The sequence below is a fragment of the Artibeus jamaicensis genome, unplaced genomic scaffold, assembly GCF_021234435.1.
Source record: "Artibeus jamaicensis isolate MK-2021 breed Jamaican fruit bat unplaced genomic scaffold, CSHL_Jam_final contig_466, whole genome shotgun sequence".
NCBI classification, from domain to species: Eukaryota; Metazoa; Chordata; class Mammalia; order Chiroptera; family Phyllostomidae; genus Artibeus; species Artibeus jamaicensis.
In genome coordinates, this window is record NW_026521844.1 from 20,942,284 (window position 1) to 20,962,983 (window position 20,700).

General features: G+C 40.2%; 1 protein-coding gene across 1 annotated transcript in view; it reads left to right on the plus strand.

The window, feature by feature from the left end:
* ATP13A4 (ATPase 13A4) overlaps positions 1–20,700 on the plus strand; it is a 239,599-nt gene that overhangs the window by 196,101 nt on the left and 22,798 nt on the right. Inside the window, exons 45-51 of the mRNA XM_053667251.1 lie at positions 566–683; positions 8,887–9,011; positions 9,828–9,988; positions 12,128–12,253; positions 13,305–13,384; positions 16,017–16,059; positions 18,931–19,040. Coding sequence (XP_053523226.1) covers positions 566–683; positions 8,887–9,011; positions 9,828–9,988; positions 12,128–12,253; positions 13,305–13,384; positions 16,017–16,059; positions 18,931–19,040 — 763 coding nt within the window. The remainder of the gene's footprint in view (positions 1–565; positions 684–8,886; positions 9,012–9,827; positions 9,989–12,127; positions 12,254–13,304; positions 13,385–16,016; positions 16,060–18,930; positions 19,041–20,700) is intronic.

The window sequence follows — 20,700 nt, forward strand, 5'->3', positions numbered from 1 at the left end:
AGGCGCATTTGGGAGAGGAAACCATAGGGACAAGCTGGGGCACTAGACTGATTCTAGACCAGAGGTGTTCTGTCAGCTCCTGGGGAGCTGGCTCCAGAGACATCGATGGAAGGATAATGTAGAAAAGATAAATCTTTTAGGAAAACAGCGTTTAAATTAGGTAGTATTCGAGAAAGGTAATTGATCATTTTCACAGTAATTTCATCTCCCTGGGCCAGATCTTGAGCTGATTTATATTGTTTCTCAGTCTTACAGACATATGCCCCTTCTAAGCAGCAGCCCAGATTTACAAGGATACTATTACATTCAAAGGGGTTCATTTGGATAAAATTGGCCTTTTCCTTCTGACTTTCATCTATATTCTCATTATGATGACTGATATCCATCAACTTGCGCACCCAATTTTTGATTTGGCAAACGCATTTTTGTGATTCCACATTTCTATTAAAGCATTTTTATGCAGTGAAAGTTAAAACAAGGTACAGTGACTGCACGCCAAAGCCTTGCTTAGGAGCTGGGTGACCTTCGGTGTAACTACATTTACCTCTCTCGTCTCTCCTGACAGTGCCCAAGGACTTCCCACAGCAGCTGAGAAATTACACCAAACAAGGCTTTCGTGTGATTGCCCTTGCCCATAAAGCCTTGAGCATGGGAAAGCTTTTGGAAGTGGAGAGTTTATCCAGGTAAGAAACTCAGAAATTGGGAATGAAGAGAAAGAACCCCAGAAATGATGGGCTGATGGAGAGCTCAAATCATTAAGAAAACTCTCAGAGGTGAAGAGACAGTCTTTTCCAGTCCCCTAATTCAGAGATGGCTAAATGTGAGCCACACAGGGTAAGACTTGATTAGGTCACCCTGCTGGTCAGTGGCAGAACACGGATGGTAGCTGACATCTCCTAACTTCCAGATGCTCATAAATTCTCCATCTCCTGAATTCCATTATCCCACCAAAAATGACAAGCCCTTCTTCAGCCTTGGAACACTACGTGGCTAACTGACTTGGGAGGCCTACATACAAAGAGGAAGGAGAGAATTGGCACCTAGAAAGTCCTCCAGAATCTTTAGACTTGGCTTCTTTCAGGGCTCAGTAATACACCTCCCTCAGACCTGGAGAGACAGTGTGTGCAAACTGAGTTCCTTAAACAAACTAGAACCCAGTATTCTTAATTATGTTAAGGGGATGAATGGTCCTCATTAGAAGGTTATTTTTCCTTTTGATGTTTCTCAATTTTTAGAGGTTGTTTCTGAATTGTTTATAACAAAGAAGAAGAGAAACACTGTAAAAAATTTGAATAATGAATCACCTATGCATTGGTCACCTTTGATTTTGTGTTGCTGAGGGAGATACTTTTATGTAAAATTAGCTCCCCTCCATAAAATATGGATATTCTTTGTTCAACATTAGTATTTTCAACTTAAGTCCATCCACCGTAATATAATCTGTAGTCATTGTCCCTTTCTTACAGTGTCAATTTCCCCTGTCTTCAAAATGTAGGATTGGATGACCTTTAAGGAGCCTTTTTAGCTACAACATTTTAATCTTCTAAGTAAAATTACAAAGCTCATTTTGAAATATATGGATGGCACTCTCAGACTTCACATTTAAGGTGTTGGCTATTCTTTTTTTCAAATTTTTATTTAGTTATTTTTCAAGTACAGTTTTCTGTTTATTTCTCCCATCCCAGCCCACCCTTTCCCCACGCACCCCACCTCCCTCCCATTTCCACTCCCCTTAGTTATTGTCCCTGTGTCCTGTATACTTGTTCCTCTAAATCCCTCCCATTTTTTCCCCTTAAATTCCCTTCCTTCTCCCCTCTGGTCACTGTCCCCTTTTTCTCTATTTCAGTGTCTTTGTTTTTATTTTGCTTGCTTGTCTGTTTTGTTGTTTAGCTTCCTGTTAAAGGTGAGGTCATATGGTATTTGTCTTTCAACCCCTGGCTTATTTCACTCAGCACAATGCTTTCCAGTTCCATCCATGTTGTTGCAAAGGGTAGTAGTTCCTTCTCTCTCTCTGCTGCATAGAATTCCATTGTGTATATGTACCACAATTTTTTGATCCATTCATTTACCGATGGGCACCTAGGTTGCTTCCAACTCTCGGCTATTGTAAATTGTGCTGCTATGAACATTGTGGTGCATAGGTTCTTTGAAATTGACATTTTGGGGTTCTTAGGATATAATCCTAGCAGTGGAATTGCTGGATCAAAAGGCAGGTTGATTTTTATTTTTCTGAGAAAATTCCATACTGTTTTCCATAATGGTTGTACCAGTCTGCAATCCCACCAACAGTGAACTAAGGTCCCCTTTTCCCCACAACCTCTCCAACATTTGTTGTTTGTTGCTTTGTTTATGATAGTCATTCTGACTGGTGTAAGGCAGCATCTCATCATGGTTTTAATTTGCATCTCTCTGATAGCTAACGGTATTGAGCATCTCTTCATGTGCCTCTGGATCTTCTGTATGTCCTCCTTGGGGAAGTGTCTGTTCAAGTCCTTTTCCCATTTTTTAATTGGGTTGGTTGTCTTCTTAGAGTGGAGTCATGTAAGTTCTTTGTATATTTTGGAGACTAAACCTTTATCTGAGGTATCATTGGCAAATATGTTTTCCCATACAGTTGGTTGTCTTTTTAATTTAATACTGTTTTCTTTAGCCACACAGAAACTTTTTATTTTGATGAGATCCCATTTGTTTATTCTTTTCTTTATATTCCTTGTTCTACAGGACATATCAGTAAAAATGTTGCTGCATGAAATATCTGAGATTTTCCTGCCAATGTTCTCCTCTAGGACTTTAATGGTGTCACGGCTTATATTAAGACTTTTATCCACCTTGAATTTATTTTGGTGTATGGTGTAAGTTGGTGCTCAAGTTTCATTTTTTTGCACGTAGCTGTCCAGTTCTCCCAGCACCATTTGTTGAAGAGGCTATCTTTACTCCATTTTATGTTACTGACCCCTTTGTCAAATATTAATTGACTGTAGAGAGTTGGGTTGATTTCTGGGCTCTCTGTTCTGTTCCATTGGTCTATGTGTCTGTTTTTATGCCAGTACCAGGCTGTTTTGATTACAGTGGCCTTGTAATACAGTTTGATATCAGGTATTGTGATCCCTCATACTTTGTTCTTCTTTCTCAAAAGTGCAGCTGCTATTCGGGGTCATTTATGGTTCCATATAAATTTTTGAAGTGTTTGTTCTACGTCTGTGAAATATGCCATTGGTACTTTAATAGGCATTGCATTAAATCTGTATATTGCTTTGGGTAGTATGGACATTTTGATGATGTTAATTCTTCCAATCCATGAACAAGGTATATGTTTCCATTTGTTTGTGTCTTCCTTGATTTCTTTCTTCAGGGCTGTGTAGTTTTCTGCATACAGGTCGTTTACCTCTTAGTTAGGTTTATTCCCAGATATTTTATTTTTGTTTTTGCTATATGGAATGGGATTTTTCCTTGATTTCTGCTTCTGCTGATTCATTGTTGGTGTACAGAAATGCCTTTGATTTCCAGATATTTACTTTGTAACCCACTGTTTTGCCAAATTCATTAATCAGTTTCAGCAGTTTTGGGGTAGAATCTATAGGATTTTCCATGTACACTATCATGTCATCTGCAAACAGTGACAGTTTTGTTTCCTCCTTTCCTATTTGGATGCCTTTTATTTCCTTTTCTTGCCTAATCGCTGTGGCCAAAACTTTCAAAACTATATTGAATAGAAGTGGTGAAAGTGGACATCCTTGTCATGTTCCTGATCTTAGTGAAAAAGCTTTTAGTTTTTGCCCATTGAGTATGATGTTGGCTGTAGGTCTCTCATATATGGCCTTTATTATATTGAGGAATGCTCCCTCTATTCCCACTTTGCTAAGTGTTTTTATCGTAAATGGGTGTTGTACCTTATCAAAAACTTTTTCCGCATCTATTGATATGATCATGTGATTTGGGTCTTTGCTTTTGTTTATGTGATGTATTACATTTACTGATTTGCAAATATTGAACCATCCTTGCATCCCTGGGATGAATCCCACTTGGTCATGGTGTATGATCTTTTTGATATATTGTTGGATGCGATTTGCCAATATTTTGTTGAGGATTTTAGTGTCTATGTTCATCGGCGATATTGGCCTGAAGTTTTCTTTCTTTGTTGTGTCTCTGTCTGGTTTTGGAATTAGGATGATGCTGGCTTCATAAAAAGAATTTGGGAGTTTTCCATCCTTCTGGATTTTTTGGAATAGTCTGTGGAGAATAGGGGTTAGCTCTTCCTTAAATGCTTTGTAGAATTCTCCTGTGAAACCATCTGGTCCGGGGCTTTTGTGTGATGGGAGTTTTTTGATTACTGCTTCAATTTCTTTTGCTGTTATTGGTGTGTTCAGATTTTCTGCTTCTTTTTCATTGAGTTTTGGAAGATTGTATTTTTCTAGAAATGTGTCCATTTCCCCTAGGTTTTCAAATTTCTTGGCATACAGTTCTTCATAATAATTTCTTACAATCCCTTCTATTTCTGTGGTATCAGTTGTAATCTCTTCTCTTTCATTTTGGATTGTGTTTATTTGTGTCCTCTCTCTTCTTCTCTTGATGAGCCTACTTAAAGGCTTGTCTATTTTGTTTATCTTCTCAAAGAACCAACTCCTGGGTTCATTGATTCTTAGAATTGTGCTTTTAGTCTCTATGTCATTTAATTCTGCTCTGATCTTGGTTATTTCCTTCCTTCTGCTTGCTCTGGGCTGTCTTTGTTGTTGTTCCTCGTGTTCTTGCAGGTGTAGGGTTAGGTTGTTTGTTTAAAATGTTTCTATCTTCTTTAGGTAGGCCTGTATTGCTATAAACTTCCCTCTCAGGACTGCCTTTGCTGTGTCCCATAGTTTTGGGTTGTTGTGAGATCATTTTCATTTGTTTCCAGAAACGTTTTGATTTTTTTCTCTAATTTCATTCTTGACCCATTCATTGTTTAATAGCATACTATTCTGTCTCCATGATTTTGGGTGCTTTGGGTTTTTTCCTTTGGGGTTGGTTTCTAATTTCAATCCCTTGTGGTCAGAGAAGATGCTTGGTATGATTTCAATTTTCTTTAATTTTTTGAGGCTCGTTTTGTGTCCTGTCATGTGGTCTATCTTTGAAAATGTTCCATGTGCATTTGAAAAAAATGTGTATTTAGCTTCTTTGGGATGAAGGGCTCTATATATATCAGTTAAGTCGATTTCATCTAGGGTGTTGTTTAATGCTGCAATATCTTTGTTGATATTTTGTTTGGAAGATCTGTCCCTTTTTGACAGTGGGGTGTGAAAATCCCCTACTATAATTGTGTTGCTGTCAATATCTTTCTTGAAGTCCTCTAAGATTTTCTTTATATATTTTGGTGCTCCTATGTTGGGTGCATATATATTTATGATGTTAATGTCTTCTTGGTGGATTCTTCCCTTGAGTATAATGAAGTGACCTTCTGGGTCTCTCTTTATGGCTCTTTTTTTGAAGTCTATTTTGTCCGTTATGAGAATTGCTACCCCAGCTTTTTTTTCTTGTCCATTTGCTTGGAAAATTTGTTTCTAGCCTTTCACTTTTAGTCTGTGATGATCTTTTGTCCTGAGGTGGGTCTCTTGTAGGCAGCATATGGGTGGGTCATGCTTTCTTATCCATTCAGCTATTCTGTGTCTTTTGATTGGAGCATTTAATCCATTTACATTTAAGGTTATTATTGATAGGTACTTATTCATCACCATTTTTGTACCTGTGTTCCTCTCTTTTTCCCTCTCTTTCTTCCTTTCCTTAAAGCAGTCCTTTCAGTATTTCTTGTAGAGCTGGTTTTGTGGAGGCATATTCTTTTAGGCTTCTTTTGCCTTGAAGCTCTTTATTTGGCCTTCTGTCTTGATTGAGAGCCTTGCTGGGTAAAGTAGCCTTGGTTGTAGGCCTCTGGTTCTCATTACTTGGAATATTTCTTGCCATTCTCTTCTTGCTTGGAGTGTTTCCATTGAGAAGTCAGTAGCTAACCTTATTGGGGCTCCCTTGTATGTTACTTCTTTTTTCTCCCTTGCTGCCTTTAAGATTCTCTCTTTGTCTTGGAATTTTGCCATTTTAATGATAATGTGTCTTGAAGTGGGCCTCTTTGGGTTCCTCTTGATTCAGACTTTCTGTGATTCCTGGATTTGTGTGACTTTTTCTCTCATCAAATTAGAGAAATTTTCTCTCATTACTCTTTCAAATACATTTTCTATCTTTTGTTCTTCTTCTTCACCTTCTGGTATTTCTATTATTCGGATATTATTACATTTCATATTGTCTTGCATTTCTCTTAATCCCTCTTCATTTTTTCTGAGCTTCTTTTCATTTTCTTGCTCTTTCTGTGAGATGCTTTCTACTTTGTCCTCCAACTTGCTAATCCGATCTGCCGCCTGATCTATTTCATTTTTGAAACTTTCTATTGTGTTCTTCAATTCAGAAATTGTATTCTTCATTTTCTCTTGTCCCTTGCTGATATTTTCTATTTCCTTTTTCATGTTGATGTAGTTTGCAGAGAGATCATTGTAGTTCCCCTGTAGTTTCTGGTAGCTCATTGTGAGCTCTTTGAACTTCGTAATAACCAGTGCTTTGAATTCAATATCTGATAGTTGATTAGCCTCTATTTCATCTAACATTCTGTCTGAAGTTTCTGCTTTTTCTTTCATTTGGGGATTGTTTCTTTGTCTTCCCATTATGAGACTATTCTTGTTAGTCTCAGCTTCTAAAATTGATCTGTTCTGACTCCCTGGGTTTATGGTGTGAACTTCTGTGGTATAATACCTGTGAATTTCAGTGGTGCAGACTCCTTCAGGTATCTTGATGTTCTCTGTCTCTACCTACTCTCGCGCTGGTCCTCGCGCTGGTCCCCGTGCTGGTTGCCTATCACTTCTGAGTGTCCCAGCTCCCATAGCTGACTCCTCTGGTGCCCAGGCCCATCACTCAGAATTTTGATTCACTCTCAGGCTTTGGACTGGTTTGGCTGAAGGGTTCGTTGTTGTCAGACTTCCATGTAGTTCAATTATCTGTGGTTTAGCTGTGTTTTTGTTGCTAAAATTTTGTTGTTTTTAAACTTCGTTGTGCAAGAAGGTACAGTGCTTCCACCTATACCTCCATCTTGGCGGAAGTCTCAAGGTGTTAGCTATTCTTGAGCAAGCATAAAAACCCATCACACTCAGGATTTTATAATTTTTCAAGGTAAATTTTAATAACAAACATGAAGATCATTTGTGAAAAGAATATTTAAGTAGCTGGACATGGAGCGCAGCTACCCCCCAGCTGCAGCATGTACATGCAGCTGCGATGTTCTTATTTAAAGGCTACTAGTGAGACAGACATTATTATAAATAGACCAAAATTTAAGGAATAAGGATAAAATGTGCTAGATTTCTAACCATCTTAAATTTTTCAGGAACCTATTCTCCTTCTTGGAATTCAGTTATTATTTTCAAATAGGGTAAAGGAATAGTGTTTTAATGTTCTTTAGAATCAAATTCTATTTAGCAAAGTTTCCAATTAGAAACTACAAAAAATTCTAAAAAACTGCCATCAGAAAAGGAAGTAGGAGAGCTTTGTGAGATGGCAAAAAACCCCACTAAAAATAGAAGAAATATTTTATCAAGATTTCCCCTTTCACTGGTTCAGCAAAGATCTGTGGAGCTGGTCTGTATGAGATGCTCTTTAAGGTACTTAAGGATTCAGAAGCGAATAAAATAAAATCCTTGTTCTCCTGAACTTATATCCTAATTGGGGAAACAGGTAATAAAATAAATCTATACAATCTTGTCAAGTACTGATCAATACCCGAAAGGAAAAAATAAAGCAGGTTGAGAGGATTAAAAAACAGCAACCAGAATACACCATTTTACATGGGGGATGGGGAAGTCCTCTGAGGAGGTAAACCTTTGATCAGAGATTGGGTAAAGGGATAGAGGATACCCACAGTGGGGGACACCTCTCGGGCAATGGGAATAGTGGCACGAGGACCCTGAAACAGGAGTTTGCTAGAAATGTTGTGGAATCACAAAAGCCACAGTGTCTGAAAAGGTGGACAAGGGGAAGAGTTCTGAAACAGAGCTGAAAACCAGAATAAACTGGTGAGAAGGTTTTTGCATCTTTCTTTTAATTCAAGTTAATGAGAAAATATGACTCCAATTAAAAATGGAAATTCATGAGGTCAAATGATGGGATTTTAGCAAGTTCTATACTAAGGTATATGTTTTAAAGAAAATTTTCTGAGATCTCTAAGACAGGATTTATATCTGATTATCTGAGTATCTAAAGTGCCTGATATAAGATCTGAAATAAAGTAGTTATCCAGTGAATGGACTTTTGCCTGAAATATGTAGCAATTTAGACTCTACTCTAGACAGTAATATTCCCATTCAAATTTGAATCATATTTCCAAGCCTCTGATTTCAAATTCTGAAAACTGTTCAAATCCTTGGCTGATATCACATTTATACTGGAGCTTATAGATAGAAGCTGAAATGAATGACACCATATTTGACTATTACTATAGTATCTTCTATGAAATATATACTTAATAAATGTGTAATAAATTGATTATTACAAGCTCTAAAAATGCCTTGGAAATAAAAATGCAAATGATTCACAAAAGTTTTCACAACCAACAGAAGAGTTGCAAGATAAGCACAATGTTTTTTAAAAAATGGAGTTGAAAACTATAAGGAGCTAAAATATATAAAAGTGGTTGCTGCCGCTAAGAATAAGGGTGGTGTGAGGACATGATCTCTTGGTTTTTATTTGAAGTCTTTGGGGTTTTTTTAAATTAATTAAATATGGACATATATTACACTGATAAAACTTAGAAATTAAAAAAAATGAATCCAACTCTTGAGACTATATAAATAAGCTTTAATATTGATTTTCCTGAATCCAAAGAGAGAAGGTGGAGTCTGAGTTAACATTTCTGGGACTTCTCATAATGGAGAATCGCTTGAAAAAGGAAACCAAACCAGTCTTGAAGGAGCTGAATGAGGCCCACATCAGGACCGTGATGATTACTGGTGGGTATGTGTTTCTGGAGGCCTGGTAAATTGAATGTGTCTCAGGCATAAGAAGAATACAGTGTGAGCTGACTGAGTTGATGTGACTGAGGCAGAAAGAAGAACGCTTTGCTGCCAAGTCTGTTACACTGTGGTATGGTTATCTGGGAACGCGTGGCTCCCCCAACACCACCAGGACTTTTGGAGGCACTAACCATATTGCATTTTCTTTATCTAATGCCCACTCTTCCTACCCAGGAAGCACAGTACTAAGGGCTCCCAGTAAATGTTCAAACACAGGAATGGGTGTGTTTGCATCAATAATCCCAATAAGACCTCTGCGTAAAGGGTGTGAGACTCAGCCTGACTGTACTTTGGGGCAATGGGGACAGGCATGGAATGGGATGATCCAACCCAAGTGTGGTCCAGCCGGAACTAAGTGTTCTTTTCTCTGCTTACCTGGAATCCAGATCCCAAGGGTGGTTTGATGCTATCAGATTGGGTCATACTACCTTCACCACTTAGAGCTGTCAGTCTCCTGAAGATTAGTCATGAAGTGACAGACATTGATTTGTTCACTTGTGCAGGTTTTGGAACAGTGTTCAGGACAGCAGGACACTCACTGTGGTGGGAGGGAAATGCAGATATGGCAGTTGATCACTAGGGGCAGACGGGCTGAGGCAGAGAAGAAAAGAAAGGGTTATTGAAAAAGGCAGAAAGCAGTAAATGCTCCCCCAACCACCAACCAAGCAGTATGGACAGGCAGGAGAGGGGGAGCTCAATTCTCATTGCTGAGAGGTTTATACGTAAAGCCAGCTCACTTTCTTTGTCAACTAGGTGACAACCTGCAAACAGCCATTACCGTTGCAAAGAATTCTGAAATGATCCCTCAAGGGAGCCAAGTGATCCTCATCGATGCCAGTGAACCAGAAGAGTTTGTTCCTGCTTCTGTGACCTGGCAGCTGGTAGAGAACCAAGAGAATGGACCTGGGAAGAATGTGAGCAAATGTTAAAGGGCCCCTTTGTGGCTGGAGCTGACGGGGTGCTGGCCCTGGGCATTCTTCTCTTGGTATCACAAGTTATCATAGTAATAATCCTCATACCTGTCCAGAGGTTTACAATTTGCAAAGCATTTAGCATTTCCTTTTCTTTTTTAAAATATGTTACTTCTTTTTTTATTCTTATTTTTTTTAGAGAGAGGGGAAGGGAAGGAGAAAGAGAGGGAAAGAAATATCAATGTGTGGTTGCCTCTCACATGGCCTTCCACTGGGGACCTGGCCCGCAACCCAGGCATATGCCCTGACTGGGGAATTGAACCGTGACACTTTGGTTTACAGCCCACCCTCAATCCACTGAGCTACACCAGCCAGGACACATTTAACATTGTCATCAGCACTTCCCAGTCCCAGCTGGACAGACACATCGCCTGGAAGATGATTAAGCTTCCCATGCCAAAGCTCTACTGGTTAAATAAGAACCCCTGGGCTGGGAGCTGGTCTCAGCCTTTCCTGCTGGTGTTTGCAATGTTAAGTCATGGTTGAAAAACACCAATTTACATCCATAATCTCCACGTAATCCTCAGTTACCCTGTACCCTTGAGTAAACTATTCATTTTACAAATGAGAGAACTGAAGCTTGAGGAGGTGAGTCTGTCCAAGGCATACAACCAGCAAGTTGCAGAGCAGACTACAAACCCAGCTTTGTTTGATTCCACCCAAGTCACGAGCATGTAGATAGCGCTGCACCTGTGACATGCGGTTAACAGGTGTCAGCTTTTCTCCAGAGTAAGCAACCTTGGTACTTAAGACAGAACAGCTTTTTCACACGAAGGGAGCGGTTGCAGCCTGATATCCCATCACTGAATGCACCACCTCAGTCATTGTGTTAATTCAGAGAGATGGTCCTCCTGGTGATAATTCACAAAAATGCTCTCTTCCTCTAAGCTGGCCAGTCCTTTGGCTTGTAAAGTGTAGAGCAGGCCTTTGTTCAGTATGCAAACTTCACAACTGCCCAGAATGCTCCTGCCCCTACCCTATGGAAGGTGCCTTCGCTTGGCTCAAACCCCTTTGCATGGGCTTGAGTGAAAGACGACAACTCTCTCTATGCTTTCGGCAGACTTCAACATCATTTTATGTTGCCTCAAGTTCACTGCGTGATGAAACTCAGGTCCTCACTTATGTTTAACACATGGTGCACTCACACCACCCATTCGTGGGTTTACTACCTTGACTGACATTTCAGCTGCTGCTAGGAGAAGTCACATCACAGTCTCAGGGTTTCCTCCTCCTCTCTGCCTCCCTCCCACCAGCCCCTGCCCTGCAATTTCTACTAAAAGTAGAAGGAAGCCTGTCCTTGCCTCAATGGAATGCTTCAGAGCATGTCTTTTTGTTGGCTGTTTGATGGGACTTGGGAGGAGATGCACCTTGCCTTCCAATTTGACGCATCAAAATATTTTTTCTTCCAAGTGCAATATTTTCCCAAAGATGAATTTCTCTAATGAATGAAGTTTTCTCACCTATTGACATGATGAGTGCATATGCACTCATCATATGATCTTCTGTGGGGCCGGAACATGGTGTCAGGGGACACTGACAGGTGAAAGACAGGAAGAAACGCATTTCAGAAAAGGAGATGGGCCCCGTAAGGAAGCAGGTTTCCTGCTGGGCTGGGGGGAGGTCAGGGGCTAAAGGAACTCTGGCTCCGATAAAAGAGGGTGTTTATTTTATAGTGAAGACTGGAATGATTTTTGAAGGAATGAGTTGTAAGTGATCTTAGGAAATAAAATATTGCATGATGGAGAGAAGAAAAGGAAGGATGAATGTTCCTGTTCTTCTTAAAATTACTAATTGGCACCTGAGAATAATTTCCTCCATAGAATGAAATACACATATTAGCTCCCAGGATAGGATCCAGAGCATCATGTTGTCAAAGTATAGCATATTCATATATAATGTTGGGGAGATATTTCGAGTGTCTTCTTCATATAAATCTATGTTCCATGGGCAAGTTACACATGTGTTTGCTAGCCCTTACGTGGTTATGAAATATGAACGTAATTCCTTATAGAAGACATTGGAAAGAAAAGTGATTCTGAAAGAGCTAGGAGTCTGTGTGGAAATGATGCGTTTTGATTTTAGGAAACCTACGTTAATATTGGAAACAGTTCAGTGCCTGCTGGAGAAAGAGGGAGCTGTTATCATTTTGCAATGAGTGGGAAATCATACCAAGTGCTATTTCAGCATTTCAACAGCTTGCTTCCAAAAGTGAGTACTGGGGAAATGAAATGTTGTGTTTTCCTCTGCAAATTAGTGAGGCATAAAAGGGCAAGAGAGTAGTAAGGCTGACATCACTGAGAATATCTCTGAGTTAGAGAATAAACACCTCCCAAGGGCCACTGCCCCTTCTGAAGTTTCCTGGCCCTGGCCAGGCCCTTGCTCATGGCCTCCTGTTGGGTGTTTGAGTTCTGGTACCTCCAGTTGCCCCTGTCAGCAGTCCAACCCCAGCCTCCCTCCTTCCTCCTTCCCCAGCAGGGAGGACCTCAGGATAGTTCCAAACACGTTCCTGTTTTGTGGGTCAGCTTTTCTCTGAATTACAGCAGGAGGAAACAAAGTCCCCACAGATTCTTTTCAGAATCACTTGTTATCTTGTCCTCTGTATGTCTATTTTAAAGCAGTGCCGTGTGGGGCTGTGCTGTCCCTGTGAAGGAGGTAAGTAGAGCACAAGCTGGGGCAGCACCCCTCTGTTAGCCATGTCTTGAGAATTCTCTCATCTTATCAGCCAAGGACCATAAAATCTAGACCCCAAAGACTTCCAGAAAATGATCAGTCCAATTCCTCATTGTAGGGATGGGAAAGCTGAGCCTCAGAGAAGTCAAGTCACCCGTGGAAGGTTTGTACAGGGAATTGGTTCAGGGCTGAGAAGAGAAGCTTATTTCTCAGCTCTGGACGTGTTGCTCCTCTTTCCATCTGTGCTTTGGCTGTGGAGACAGGGTTCAGTAAAAAGGGCTGTATTTCCTTAAGCACTTTTATCCCATATGCTCTACTGCTTTTTAGTTGTTATTATTAAGTAGAGGTTATCCCATCTTGGAAAAATGGCCTGGAAAGAAGTAACAGAGTTGTGACGGAGGACCGAGAGTGCAAGTTAAATATTAAAGCATTAAATCCCCTTATTCCCTTTCCTGACATTTGGTTTAATGACCCACTACCCAATGCTATGTTCAAACAGTGGCCAGAGGTGATTTTTCAAGGCTGTTCTTTTATTTTAAAGTGTTCTTTTTTTCTAATCTTATTGCAGCAATCATTTTTTTCTCTTTAGATTCTGGTGAATGCAACCATTTTTGCAAGAATGTCTCCTGGGCAAAAATCAAGCCTTGTTGAAGAATTCCAGAAATTAAAGTAAGTGTTATTGCATGAAAGGAGTGAATTCATTACCTACTGTGTAACAAATTACCCCCAAATTTAGTGGCTTAGAATAACACTATTTATTGTTTTATAATTCTGTGGGTCAGGCACCCAGGCACGCTTAGCCGACTCTTCTGGCTCCAGGTCTCTCAAGGCCATAATCAGGTGGCGGCCAGGACTGCAGTCATCTCAGCGCCTGAGGGGGAGAGATCTGCCTCCAGCCTCACTCATAGGATTCATTTCTTGTTGGAATGGACTAAGACTTTCTGTTTTCCACTGACTGTTACACAGAAGCCACCCTCAGTCTCTTGCCACATGGGTTGTTTCACAAGGAAGCTCACAGAGTGGCAGCTGGCTTTCATAAGAGTGAGCAAGGAAGAAGAATCAGAGAGAGAATCACCGTGTTTTTATATCTTCAACTCAGAAATGGCATCTCATTATTTTCGCTGTATTCTCTTCATTAGAAGCAAGTCACTAGGTCCAGCCCACCCTCAAAGAAGGGCACGAGACAACATCGAAAATACCAGGAGCAGGGGTCCCTGAGGACCATTTTAGAAGTTTTCTGCCCCAGAGAGCTTTCGTACTGTGGCCCACGCAGGGCATATCTTAGAGGAAGATTGCCTCCCTGGATGTAGACAATAGAAACAGTAGGGTTTCTATCACTCAGAAAGGGAAAAATGGGGAAGTATGTGAGTTACACTTGAAATTACCTGAGGCGGGTTCATTAGAAGATATGTAAATAATTGCCGATCTTCTAGAAAAGAGGTGAATGACATACTCACTATATCAGGCTCTGGCAGGAAATGGGTGTAGAGGCCAAAGTGAAAAAACAAAGTCCTTTCTTATCTCCCTCAAAAATATAGATGACCATGTCATGTTAGAATAAAATGGTTCTTCTTGAGACCAAACCTGCCTATTCTATGCTAGGAATATTACAGTTTCTCGGCTATGGATTTCTAAAAAGTGGAAAGGAACAGAGAGTGGTGAAACTTAAGATAATTGCTGATAAGCAGCAGGTAAAATCCCAAGACTGACTTCTACTATTATTTTTTGTTGCCCAAGCATTCTTGGGGTGTTTCAAAAATTGCTTATTAACTCCCATAATGCCTTCTGTCTGGATTAGTAACCAGTGTCTGAAATGGCTATTTCTCTCACATGGTCATTATGTAACATTGGCTGATGAGAGTAACTTTACCCTTCTCAAATGCCTGAGAAATTTTGCCAACTTCAATGCTTAAAGTTGAAAAGCTATATTCCCCTAAAGAAAAACCAATTCAGGAAGATATATGCTATTTCAGAATGAGCGGTCTTCTCAATTTCACAGTTTTTTCTTCCTCATGCCTTTATCACTGGCAGTGTGCAGAAGGCTGTCTGAATTCTCCTTCTGAATTCGGGGGCTGATAAAACGTGTAAGATTCCTTGTGTGATACAGAGACTGAAGACGTGCTTTCAGGCTGAAGAAGGAAACCCATTTTCAGCAAATGTGCATAGTCATGACATGTAAATGACCACATACAAGTATTTATTTTAAGATTTTTTTTTTAGAGAGAGGGGAAGGGAGGAAGAAGAAGAGGGAGAGAAACATCAGTGTGTGGTTGCCTCATATGCGCCCCCGACCTGGGACCCAACCGGCAACCCAGGCATGTGCCCTGACTGGAAATCAAAGCAGTGGGGCTTGATTCTCAGGCCACTGCTCAGCCCACTGAGCCACACCAGCCAGAGCAAACATGCAAATATTTATAGAGCGATTTTCACTTATTCTGGCCAAATATGATTTTGCTTAGTTTTGACCATTTTTGACCTATTAAAAATGGCCATTTCTTTGTCAACTAATAGTAAGGAAATTCTCAAAAACCTTTTCTCTATATTATCTGGTTATTTCAATTGCCTTTGGCAATCTGCAGCTGAGCCTTTAATATTATTGTCATTAATCGATACCTATAATGTATTATTTACTTGTATAAGAAGACAGAGTATGTCTTGAATCAGAAATTCATTTTTCTTTGGCAACAGCTCTAATATTTGCTCATTTATTTACTTTTCTCACCTCCCACACCCTATTTACTCTGTTATTGGTACCATTGTGTTTGCACCCCAAACTGATATGATGGGAGCATATCATCTTATTTTTACTCCAAGATGCATCAAAAATATGTGTATCTGTCTCTAGTTTTATCTGTTAAGCTATTTCCCAAATGTTTCTCACCCTGGTGTCTTCACTCTAAACTCCCAACAGCAGTCAGCAACCAAAACATGGATGGATTAGGTTATGGTCTGTGTATTAGGTTCTGTGGCAAGTGCTCTGATTATGCCTGTGTAACCTTACCCTTGGCCTTGGTGGGTATAATCAAGCAGGACTTCTTCTGAAGTGTGTGATCATCTTTGTGGACATCCCCGCAGTATCATTATCACTTCCATATGATTGTGTAAAACAATTTAAATAATATAATGGCCTCATTCCTCTAGGATTTTTCTGAAGCCGGATTCTACATGTCTTCAGGTCTCTCTTTCTCATAATACACACACACACACACACATACACACACACATCACATGTGACTTAGGTATGAGGGAAATCATTCAGGTGAGGTCTTGTTACTAATTTTCCTGATCTTTTTCTCTACAGTTATTATGTGGGCATGTGTGGAGACGGAGCCAATGACTGTGGGGTGAGTAGAAACTGCTTCTACTAACTCAGGCAGTTCACTAATATCCCATTTGAGAACCCCACAGTCCCCCGGGTTCTGACTCTTCACCCTTCTGCCAAAGATCACCTGATTATTTTACTGTATATATTCAACTGCACCTGAGTGTGGGCTGGAGTGGAGAGGAGTGAAATGAAATAAGTTACCTCAGCTGTTTTCTGGCAACGCCTAGAATAATAAAGACAAGGGAAGGCTACTTACACTCCCGTATTTCAGACTTATAGAAACTTTGTAAGACCAGCTGGTGTAAATCTCTCGTTATCAATAAGAAAATGAGTCCAGGGAAGTGAATTCTTATTTTGCCTGAAGTCACACAACTGACAAAAATCATAGTGAAGGAAAAGTTTGAAACTATTGCTAAAAGATTTAATTGTATTATTCCGGCCGAACTTCTATTGATACTTCAGGGTTACTTTTTTGGAAGTCGATTTTTATGCCCCAGTTCTTACATGTGGTTGAAACTGTGTGTGTTACATGCCGTAGGGTCGGCTATGCCTGTCAGAGTCCCTGTAAATATGTGATGCCCACAGTGTCCTGTCTTCAGCATCCCTGCTCAGCTCCTGGAGACTCACGCTTGCAGCTTCTTTTATGGAGTCAGTCCATCTCGTGTTTGTCTTCCTCTTTCCCTGCTGCTCTCCATTTTCCTAGCACTATGGTCTTTGCAGAAGAGCCTTGCCTTCTGAGGTTATGCTTAAAACGGGGTAGCTTCAGTTTTGTTACTTTTGTCTCTGCCAATGTTCGGGCTTCATTTGCTCTAGGACCCACTTTTCTTCTCTCTGGCCGTCCAGAGTCTCTGCAGAGCTTTCCTTCAACACCACGTTCCAAGTGAATCAATTTTTTCTTATCAGCCTTTTTCACTGTCCAACTTTTGTGTCTGTACACAGTAACTGGGCATGCAAGATATGGATGATCTTAACCTTGGTCTCTAATGACACATCTTTGCTTTTAGTGACCTTGCCTAACCCTCCCATTGCTGCCCTTCTGAGTCTTAGCCTTCTCTTCATGTGTTGGCTGCAGTCCTCATATCACCTGATGACTGAACCAAGATAAGCACAATATTAAACAATTTCAATGAGCTTCTAGACCAAACTATTCAGTTGATATATACTGTAGCAAAACCTAAATTAAATGATTCTCAACAGATTACTTCTTCTACACAGTAGGGACAGTATGTGTTTTATAACCTGAGTTTTAAAGATATTGTTGAAACACTACCTTAAAAATTTATGTACATAAGAAAATATTTTAGTTGTTAATGTGTGGGACAAGGAGCGAAGGGATTGCTTTGTATTTCCAAAGCCTGTTAGATACTGAATATCTGAGTATTTATTTTACTTTCTTCTTCAAATGTTTTCTTCAAAGTTCTATGTAAAACTATGTTCATACTTAGAGATCTATTGTGAATTTTTCTGCATTATATTTCACACTAAGCTAGTCTTTAGTTCACTCTTCAAATTTTAGAATGAGTACTCATTCCCATTAGTTATGTGGAGTTTAGAACCAAATGAAGAAATCAAGTGCCGAAAAGGATACAGTAGTCTCTGCCTCTAAAGAGCTCATTGTTTGGTGGGGGAAAGAATCATGCATAAAAATAACCCTCACATAACACAGACAGTACTAAATTATATGATAGAGGTGTGAAGTATTAAGAGAAAAGAGAGGAATAAGAAAATATCTTAATATTTATTCACCATGAATTTAGTTTTGTATCAGTCATAGTATCCAGATCCCTCGTAGTTGTATAGAACTGCAGAAATACAAAGTCTTATTTTATTCCCACACAATTCCCATAGAATCAAGGACTTGTCAGCCTTCCAATTTGTCACTCTCTGCTCTGTGTGCTTTCTGGAAAGTTTTCAGTCTTTTTAAAAAAATTATTTTTATGTGATATATTTTATAATTACTCTTATAAACAGTGTTTCTTTTCTTATTTTTTTAATCCAGGTTGACATTCAATATTATTTTATATCAGTTTCAGGTGTACAACCCAGTGATTAGACATTTATATGATTTATGAAGTGATCCCCCTAATCATTCTAGTACCCATCTGACACTTACATAGTTATTACAGTGTTACTGACTATATTCCCTATGCTGTACTTGACATCCCCATGACTACTTTGTAACTACCAATTTGTACATCTTAATCTGCACAGTTCTCACCCAGACCACCAACCTCCCCACCCCCATCTGGTAACCATCAGTTTGCTCTCTGTGTCTATGAGTCTGTTTCTGTGAACAGTTTTCAGTCTTGGTGAGAAATGAATTAGCCTTCATTTCAATGGGGCAACAGACGTACTAGTATAAGTCATTAATGAGTATGATCTAGTTCCTGCATTCAGTAAAGATGCGGTGTGCCCCACATATATCATCCCAGCAGTTAGCTGGTTGGCCTGGTCAGAAAGCCTATGGAAAGGTGGGGATTGGATGTTTTTTCCTATCATTCATCAGGATGACCTGCTAAGTGTGAGAACTGTGATAATGAATTTGCCTAACAAATGTATATTCAAATGCTGTCATCTTTTTAATAGGATTCTTGAATGTTTCCATTTTTTATTACCTCGATACCCCACAGCCAATACACAGACATGCACACACACATATGCCCCTTTCTTCTACCTCTGGATCATTGTTTAGTTGGTGCCTCTTTAGTTGGTGACTTTGTGGATCAGGGGGAAAGGGTATTCCAGGTACAGGGAGAACAGAATCAGAGACCCAGGGGTGGAAGCTTGCAGTGTTGTAAAACTCTACACTGTGAAGAAGAGCCTCACAGTGTCTGAGCAGTCAGAGCCTGGCCTGAGGAGCCCTGGGTGTAACACGCATTTATCATTCCAGGCTTTGAAAATGGCTCATGCGGGCGTGTCCTTGTCAGAACAGGAGGCATCTGTGGCCTCGCCTTTCACCTCAAAAATGGCCAACATTGAGTGTGTACCTCATCTCATCAAGTAAGCCATTTCTTCCTCCTCTGCCCCCATGACTGATGGGTTCGTTGTCTGGCTCTGGACAGAATTCTGCTGTAATTTAGTGTTAATTGTCTCAATGGAGGCATGGGTATAGTGCCACTGGAGCACCAAGCAAGGAAGCCATGAGTGCTGCTTGCGAATGCGGGTAAAAGCCACACACAAAAAAGACTTTTGCTGAGCATTAAATGATAAATGACTGTGTCATATGGATAGTGGAAAGCTGAAGTTGGTATTTAAAAATTAATTGCTTTTCTACTTCTCTGCTTTATTTTGTACGTTGGGTGCTCACTGGAACCTTTCTCTCAATAGTCGACAATGGTGAGGAAGCAGAAAGGGGCCATTCCATCAGGTAGCTTCCCCAAGTAGCGTTCCATCCCTAAAGTACAAATGAATGAACATCCAAAATGACTGCATAAAAGGATTTTACGATTGATTGGTAATAGTTAGAGAAGAGAGAGGAATTAAAAACTATTTATTTTCCCAATATAGCTCCCTTATTTCCACTTCCCTCTCATTTCTGATGTCTGTACTCTTGTTTGAAATGTAGTTAGGAACAATACAATAGGCTCTATATTTTTCTTAAGTCCTATTCCCCTTTTGTTTCCTATAACATTGTGGGGTACATCTGGGCCATCTTCATGGCCAGTGGTCTGGAAGATATCATCAAATGAGATTTATACAAAAAAGACAACCATGTAGTTCTCTGGCATGTCCTGTGGTGTATATGGATGGGCAGCTACCGACAAGACTCACTGACCAAAAGGTGCCAGGCTAGAAATTCCATGCCCCTACTCGGCTGCACGTCAGGGCAACAGCTTGACACATATTCCTGAACACTGGGTGGCTGCACCTGTGTCCTTCCATACCCTCAAACATCACCACCTCCCCAGACTCCAAAGCACTCCTCTCCCTAACCCCTAGGTTCCCTGCTTCTAAGGACCATGTGGTCCTTTGTGTCTGTCATTCAGGCTCAGAAGCTCAGAGTACATTTTACTCTTTCCTCTTCTTTACTCCTAGCCAATCGGCCATTATGTTTTACTGCTTTCAGTGACTCTTTCCAAGCCTTTTTCTTACTACCTCTTTTGCCTCACTCTGGTTCATGTCATGGTGACTACAGCATGAGAGTGCTCAGACCCCTCCCCCTTGTTCATGCTTTCCATTGTCAACATGACTCGTGGAGCTCTTTTTAAGTATTGTGCTTGAAATGTGGGGGATTAAAAATGAGAGAGAGCCTTGCCCTGGAGGACTTACATTTTAATTAAGAATATAGGTAGATATAGATATAATAAGAAAAAACAGAGTGAGAGGTGCTCAATAAATTAGCTTTAAATAAGGTCACATCCAACAATACAGTAACTTTCCCAGTAGTTCAGTGTGATAACTCTAGCCGGAGGGAAGGTTTCAGCAGGGCAGTTGCACCTTAAAGGACCGTTGTGAACAGAAGGAGCTGGGAGAGGATTCCAGGTCAGGGAAATGGAAAGCCATATTTGGAAACAGGGTTTTAATTGGAGGGCACGGGAGCCCAATAGTCCGATCTGGTTGGAAGGATTCTCATACGGGAGTTGTGAAGGTGAAGCTGGAGAACCAGGTGTGGAGACTACAGAGAGTTTAAACTCCTAGAGCAGGGGTGTCAAACTCATCT